We start from the raw sequence: 7,999 nt of genomic DNA, 5'->3' as shown, positions 1-7,999 counted from the left end.
CGATCGTTCCATTACCGGTTCACACCTTCACCCCAATGACGAGCCTAATAGGGTTGGCAAACGCGTAACGGTGGTCATGTTCCTGAAGTTGTCACGGTGGTTGATCGAATAGCTGGAGCATCACTGTCAGGTGAAATAAAAATTGCAGCACTTCTGTTCAGCATGTTCACACATCTGTACTTGTCTTTTCAGCAGGTTGGCTCAAAACCACCTTACTGAGCAACACTGTTAGCCAGTTCCATGAGCTGATCGCCCCATTTCCCATGGCAAATCCTACACAAGGTCGTTCCTCTTCCATCCTCCCAGTATCTGGACGGCAGGCACCTCAACAGGCCGTCCTCCTCTGGGCTGCTCCACAGTTCGTGTCAAAGTGTGGGCTGCACGTGCTGCATCATGGAAGAAGAAAGCCTCCTCGCCGCAGTTTCGCATGCTCAGCCTCCAGGCTTCCTTCCACCGAACCACGTACGTTGCTCTGTTGCTTCTCTCTGATCTCTGCTCCATCTGGTAAGGAAGGAGTAAGAGTCCGTAGCTTTGCTAGGGTGGACTTTTTTATTTTTCTTAAGCTACTTTCCTTGCAGATTCGCATGGATGCACATATAATTGTTCTCTGTTTACCAATGCCCAAAACTTATACTACTTGTGCTTGGGATTGCTAATTTATCTATTTGTACTTCTAGAGTTAATTAGGCCGTCTAATTGATTTGTTTCATACTGCTCTCCTTTCGCCGAACAGCCTATGTTGAGGAGATGTTGGCACGAGAAAATATAAGGACGCGCAACACGGTACGAACATCACTCCTAACCCTTGTTTCGACTAGATGTTTAAAGTCCATGTCATGACAAGATTTTATTCACGTCACTGATCAAATGCTGGATATATGTAAACTAGGAACGGAAGGCTAGAATACAAAAACATCTGGGAAAACCTGAATTCTCGCCATCTGCATATGACACAGCATGGGTGGCTATGGTGCCATTGCCAGACACCGATCGGCAGGCTCCATGCTTCCCTCAGTGTGTTGAATGGATATTGCAAAATCAACACTGTAGTGGTTCTTGGGGTGTCAACCAATTCGGCTTATTAGCAAACAAGGATATTCTGTTATCAACGTTGGCTTGTATCATTGCACTTAAGAAATGGAACGTTGGCTCCGACCACATAAGTAGAGGTATGTATCGATAGATACAGATTGTTTTACCAAGCATTGTTTTAGTTTTTTCGGAAAGGAGGTTGAAACCCCTGGCCTTGCTTGAAAGATCCTGACATGTATAAAATGATACTTGCAGGACTAGAATTTATTGGAAGGAATATCTCCACTGTAATGGATAAGCAGATTGTTTCTCCTATAGGCTTCAATCTCATTTTCCCTGGTATGTTTAACCATGCTATCAGGATGGGTTTGGAATTTCCAGTCAGAGAAACTGATATCAGTGGGATACTTCACCTTTGTGAGATGGAGCTGAGAAGGTGTGTAATGAAAAAATGCTGCCATATTAGTGTAGCACGGCTCATCGGCCTAGTACGTTTCTGCCTTCACCGGCAACCTAGCACCGCTTGCCTTCACCAGCAAGCAGTCCTGTTTTTATTCTACTTGTTCTTATAAAAATAACGTAGAAAAATTGTTCTACGGTTCAGGGCTTAAAAGAAATTGTTTCCTTGAAAACTTATTTTTTAAGAACAACTTTACAAAATTTCTTATGTGTTGGTAACTATTTTGAAGGGAAAATTCGTCCTTGCTTTATTTGTGTTCCTTCTTCTTTTCAAAAAAAAAAAATGGGAGAAGCGTTTTAAGATGTTTTCCTTTAGTATGGTTTTGTACGATCAAGTTTGACTGAGGAAATCCCCTCAGAAAAAAAAGAATTTGACAGAGGAATATGGGTCATGGTGCGGTAATCGAAGATTTTGTGGCATCCAAGATACTCGGGTGCTCTAGGAGCATGCAAGTTTTCCTGGCCAGATAACATCCGGGGAGCTCGTAGGAAAAATAAAAAAAATCAGGTCTGCATAGTGTTTTTTTTTTCAAGTTTCTTTGACACTCAATTTATATTTGCCACAAGCTCCAGGGATGTCATTGACCATGAAAATTTGCACAAGCCTAGCCCACTTGAGCATCTTAGATGCCTAAAAATTTCAGATTTTTCTAAATTTTTTTACTATTTGTTTTTCTAATTTACTGTTCAGGGGTGGGTGTAGTTGGCCTGGGCGCCGAATCTTTTGCTTACCAATAAAATTAGCAATCAAAATTTGTGTATTACCTATGAGTAACATAATATAATATTTACACCTGCTTCAATTTAGATTGGCTGGTGAGGAATCTAATGGGAAAGAAGCATATCTTGCCTTTGTTGCTGAAGAAGGGTTGGTAAGCCTGCTGGACCGCAATGAAGTTATGAACTTCCAGAGAAAGAATGGGTCGTTGTTCAACTCTCCTGCTGCAACGGCCGCTGTATTAGTCCACCGCTATGATGATAAAGCTCTCCAATACCTCAATTCCATTGTCAGTATATTTGGCAGTACGGGTGCGTGTTTGTCTAATTTTCTTTCTGAAGCATCTCCAAGGGTGCAGATTCTTGCTATATACCTAATGCCGTTATACGTTTACAGTACCAACAGTGTACCCACAGAATATATATTATCAGCTCTCAATGGTGGATATGCTCGAAAAGATCGGAATATCTCGGCACTTCTCCAGTGAGATAAACAGTATCCTGGACAAGGCGTACATGTAATAATTGGGAGTAAATACTTGATATCTGTTCCTAGTAGTATGTAAACTTGATTGTATTCACTTTGCAGTTCCTGGTTACAGAGAGATGAGGAAATAATCCAAGATGTAGAAACATGTGCAATGGCGTTTCGCCTTTTACGGATGAATGGATATGATGTTTCGTCAGGTAGATACTTTGATCAAAATTCCATGTCTCCTAACAAAAATTCTTTTTTGCCCTTGATTTTACTAGCTCCAGTTAAAAATTAATCTTGTACAGATGAGTTGTCCCATGTTTCTCAAGCCTCCACTTTCCATGACTCACTGGAAGGATATTTAAATCAAACAAAATCTTTATTAGAGTTATACAAGGCTTCAAAACTATGTTTGTCAGAAAACGAATTGATCCTGGAGAACATAAGTAACTGGTCAGGCCGCTTATTGACAGAAAAGTTGTGCTGTAGTGGGACAAAAAGAACGCCAATTCTTGGAGAGGTAAGCGTGTAAGAATTTAAATCCCCATTTCATTTGACATTTCGGTTTACATTTAATATTGTTCTTTTGTAATTTCAGGTAGAATATACTCTTAAATTTCCATTTTATGCAACTGTGGAAACCCTAGACCGTAAGAGGAACATTGAACATTTTGACTCTAGGGTTTCTCAACAGCTAAAGACAAAAAACTTGTAAGGCCCTCTTTTCTGAAAAATAAATGTCTGTGATATCATGTCAATATATGTCACAATAAAATGAAAAAAAAAATGTTGGATCAGGCTGTGTCATGTTAATCAAGATATTCTAGATTTTGCCATTGAAGATTTCAGTATTTCTCAATCTATATACCAGGATGAACTCAGCCATCTCGAGAGGTAATTTGACTGTCATTTTTTCACTTTTGATTTCTTTATGTTTCCATAGATTATTTGAATTACTTTTTGTGCTGACAGGTGGGAGAAAGAAAACAGGCTGCACCAGCTAAGATTTCTACGCAAGGGGAGTCTGATAAATTGTTATCTCTCTGCTGCTGCAACCATATCTGCTCATGAATTCTCTGATGCTCGCATTGCATGTGCGAAAGCTATTGCGCTCGTACTTGTTACTGATGACTTCTTTGATGTTGGAGCATCCAAAGAAGAACAAGAAAACCTCATAGCATTAGTAGAGAAGTATGTTTCCCTTAACTTGATTTCTTTGTCTACACTTCCTGAAACAGCGCTGGTGTATTATGCTTTGCAAATGAGTCATTCTTCCTGCTTTTCCAATGATTGTCTTAGGTGGGATCACCATCACAAAGTTGAGTTCTACTCCGAGCAAGTGGAAGTAGTATTTTCTGCTTTTTATACCACAGTTAATCAGCTTGGAGAAATGGCTTCTGCAGTACAGAACTGCGATGTTACAAAGCACTTGGATGAAACAGTGAGTTTCTTGTGTGACCTTCAGATTCTGAGATACGTTATGTTGAGTTCCAAGTTGATAAGTACCAAATGGCAGCTGCGGTTAGCTACATACAAAATTAGTAAGAAAAACCATGTATTAAAAATTGCATACTCATCTGCAGTGGCTACATTACATGAGGTCTGTGGCAACCGAGGCAAAATGGCAACGGAATCAATATGTGCCAACAGTTGAGGAATACATGACAGACGCGCTTACCTCATACGGGATGGGCCCGATTATGCTCACATCACTGTATTTTGTCCAAAACAAACTTATGAAGCACATTATCAAAGACCCGGAGTACAGTGAGTTGCTTAGACTAATGGGTACATGTGGCCGTCTCTTGAATGATACTCAAGGCTTTGAGGTATTTTCCGTTCAATCTCTAACAAGTATTCATAGCAATGGGTTATCACTGCCGTGCAAATTAATTTGACACAGGGTAGTTCCTAATAAATGATCTCGTTGATGCAGAGGGAATCCAGAGACGGAAAACTGAACATCATCTCACTGCTTGTTCTTCAGAGTGGAGGTTCCATGTCCATAGAAGCTGCTCAAGAGGCGACACAGGAGTCTGTAGCCTCATGTCGGAGAGACCTGCTAAGGATGGTTGTCAGAGAAGACCGTGTTGTTCCTAGACCATGCAAGGAGGTGTTCTGGAGGTTTTGTAAGACAGCTCACTTGTTCTACTGTCACACCGACGGATTTTCCTCCCCCAAGGAAATGCTCCACGCGATGAATGCAATATTTAGAGAGCCACTTAAACTTCAAACTAGCAGTCCGTTGGCTGTTCAATCAGAAAAATAATCAAGGATTCCTTGAGTCAGCACGTCCTGCACACGGGTACATATGAATCCGCCTTTCAAAAATGTACTTTTAACGCGTTTTGTAATGTCCAAAAATTCTAAACAAAATTTTGTGCATACATGTTTGCAAAAGTATGTCCACGGCACAAAGTTTTGTGAAAAAAAGTATTTTTATTTTGTCTCCGTAAAAAAGACAAATTTTAGTGCTTCTAAATAGCGTTTCACGGCGCAATATTTTGTCTTTTTTGCACAGGCTGCAAAAAAAAGTTGTTTTTCCATGAAACTTTCTGCACACACATAGAATATGGAGATGTGCGCGCCCTTCTTTTTTCAGAACGTTTTGACATTTTAAAATGTGTTTTTCAAAGTGGGTTCATATGTACCCGAGTTCATCCATGCACTTCCCAGGATTCCTTATGCTATTATCCTGATCATATATGGATGACAAGGAAATATACCAAGTGACAAGAGTAAATGCGACAGTAATCATATGAACCTTCCAAATGAATCACTCACCGGTATCTGAATGATATGCATGCCGCCAGTTAAAGGGCAGCAACTCAATAAAGGATCTCCGTCATGTGGTCTGAACTCAGAACCTTCTTTGTCAATGGCATAGTTAGCTCGAGGTGATGTTTTTCTTGCGATGCTTTTGTCAAAAACTTTATTGAGCATTGTAAGCTGGTATGCCCAGCAAATTTATTTTAGCAATCAATCGAAGCTACAAATTTTTCAGTCTTCAAATCGAGCATTTTTATCTAAAAAAATGACTCTTTGCACATTTCCCCACTGAAACAGCTACAAATTTCTCAGTCTCAGCTCTGCATTAAAGTATCTAGTTTTCAAATTTGTGAATAGTATTATAGTATGTTGTGTCTATCATTTGAAAAAAGAATAAAAGATCAACCGAACACCAAAAAACCGTTCGCTATAGTATTTGGTTGAGGCGCTACACTACTTGACCGAGTCACTGCAGTGTCGACGAATCACTACGGAGCATGGTCTAGTCCCCATTGGGCCGACCAGTCAAAGCGCGCGTTGTGCGAAACAACGACAGTTTGCCGCATAGAACTTCCAATAGGAGCTCTTGTGCTATACATCGCTTGCTTGAGCTTTATGTCCAACGGCATTTCATATTTAGTGCTTCAGCGGGCGGTTATAGGCCATTTGGCAAACTAGTGCACATCCCACCCCCGGCACTGGGCCAACCCAATTTCACTATTTTTTTCTGGTTTAATACACAAAAATTCTTGCACGGGAGAGATTCAAACTCACGGCCTTCATCTTAATAGGAACTCGCAATAACAAAACAGACAAACCACACATCATGTTAATGTATTTTCTCTTCTTATATTTATACTTTCTCCAGCTAGGATTTTCTCTTTTCGTTCTGGGTTTTTTCTGGACCTTTTTTTGTTTTGGTTTTCTCTCTCTTTTTCTGTTTCTTTTCTTTCATATTTTTTCCTTTTTCGTTTTTGTTTTTATATTTTATTTTTTTTGTTTCATTTTGTTTTTTTTTCAGACCGGTTTTACTTGTTTTTTGTTCTTATTCTATTTCCTTTCTTTTTCTTTTTCGAAATGCATGGACTTTCTACAGTATCGATGAACTTTTTTCAAAATTGATGATTTTCTTTAAATTTCAGAGCTCTTTTTAAAAATACATGAACTTTTTAAAAAATCGATTAACATTTTCTAAATTTCCGAACTTTTTTCAAAGCCTATTTTATTTTTTTCACTTTTGTGAACTTTTTTAAAAATTGTTGAATGTTTTCATTTAACCTGTTTCAAAATTTATGAACTTCTTCTCAAATTTGTGAAATATTTTTATGTTTGTGAACTTTTTTTAATCCGTGAACATTTTCGAATTCATGACTGTTTATTTTCATTTTTTTGTATATATTTTAATATATGTATTTTTCAAAAGTCATCTATTCAACCATTGTACGAGCAAGCAAACTTGTTTTTTAGGAGACTGAGCAAGCGAGTAACTGCGTGATTGCGGGAGCTACCATAATGTTGTTGGGTCGGCCCACAGGAGCGGTTGCGTGAGTAGTAGCTTCCCGAGCTGGCGCCATAAGGCCTTGTACAATGGGAGATGCTTAGGGAGGTGCTTAGAAAAATAAATCGAGTTTTTCTGAAGCACCGGTGCCTATTTCTACAGGAGAGATGCTTAGTTAAGCATCTCTCCGGTACAAATAGGCACCGGTGCTTAAGGAAAGCCTGGTTTATTTCTCTAAGCACCTCCCCTAAGCATCTCCCATTGTACAAGGCCTAAGCGCCAATTAGGAGCACCCATGTCCGACTCGCCTACATGGTTTCAGGCATTGGCCAGCCCGCTAACATGTTTTTTTTATCTCATTCGGTTGACTAGGGGAGCTCCTATATGATGGAACTTCCATCATATAGTAGTGTGTTGCACATAGTCACACGACTGGGCGAGCCCACTCGCACCAAAGCAAGTTATGTTTTGTACCACGACATTAAAATCATCACATGCTATTCTTGATGACATGATGCTAGCCACCAGAACTAACATCTGCTGGTGACTCATAGCAGGGCGAAGTGTTTAAGAACACGTGGTGGGTTCTGAAAATCATTTAATTTTTTTGAATATTCCTTTAAAACTTTGTAAAAATTAAAATGCCAAATAGTTTTTGAAAACACAACTAATGTTTGAGATTTCAAACATTTTTATAAAATGTGAATTTTTGTAATTACAAAAAATTTATGAAAAATACCATGGTTGAACATAAAAAAATTCTATAAAATTTATACAATTTTTTGGAAGAAAACCGACAATTTTTAAAGTTTTGGAACAATCTATAAACTAAGAAAATTGTGTTAGTGAAGAAAACTTTGGGATCAAGAGCATTTTTTATAATTCCATTTCTTTCACAGAAACAGGAATTGTTTATGAGTTTTGAGAGAAACTAGAATACATAACATTTTTTGGTACTCTGAATAAATTTTGAAGAACGTGAATAGTTTTGAAATTCAACGAAACATTTTTCGAATTTATGAACTAAAATTAAAATATATTTTTTTAAC

The 7,999-nt window shown here is 38.6% G+C and overlaps 1 protein-coding gene across 1 annotated transcript; it reads left to right on the top strand.

The window, feature by feature from the left end:
* Positions 1–232: 232 nt before the first annotated feature.
* On the top strand, positions 233–5,590 carry LOC100873132 (9-beta-pimara-7,15-diene synthase, chloroplastic). The gene is made up of 14 exons (XM_044471397.1): positions 233–462; positions 734–783; positions 890–1,169; positions 1,288–1,468; positions 2,300–2,520; positions 2,606–2,726; positions 2,798–2,895; positions 2,989–3,203; positions 3,282–3,394; positions 3,482–3,577; positions 3,656–3,874; positions 3,983–4,124; positions 4,267–4,512; positions 4,620–5,590. The coding sequence occupies exons 1-14, from the start codon at positions 264–266 to the stop codon at positions 4,950–4,952; spliced, it is 2,514 nt and encodes an 837-aa protein (XP_044327332.1). The 5' UTR covers positions 233–263; the 3' UTR covers positions 4,953–5,590.
* The last annotated feature ends 2,409 nt before the right edge of the window (positions 5,591–7,999 follow it).

Source organism: Triticum aestivum, chromosome 2D (genome assembly GCF_018294505.1).
Source record: "Triticum aestivum cultivar Chinese Spring chromosome 2D, IWGSC CS RefSeq v2.1, whole genome shotgun sequence".
Classification (NCBI taxonomy): Eukaryota; Viridiplantae; Streptophyta; class Magnoliopsida; order Poales; family Poaceae; genus Triticum; species Triticum aestivum.
Note: the sequence above shows the minus strand (reverse complement) of the source record. Positions and strands in the feature narration are given on the sequence as shown.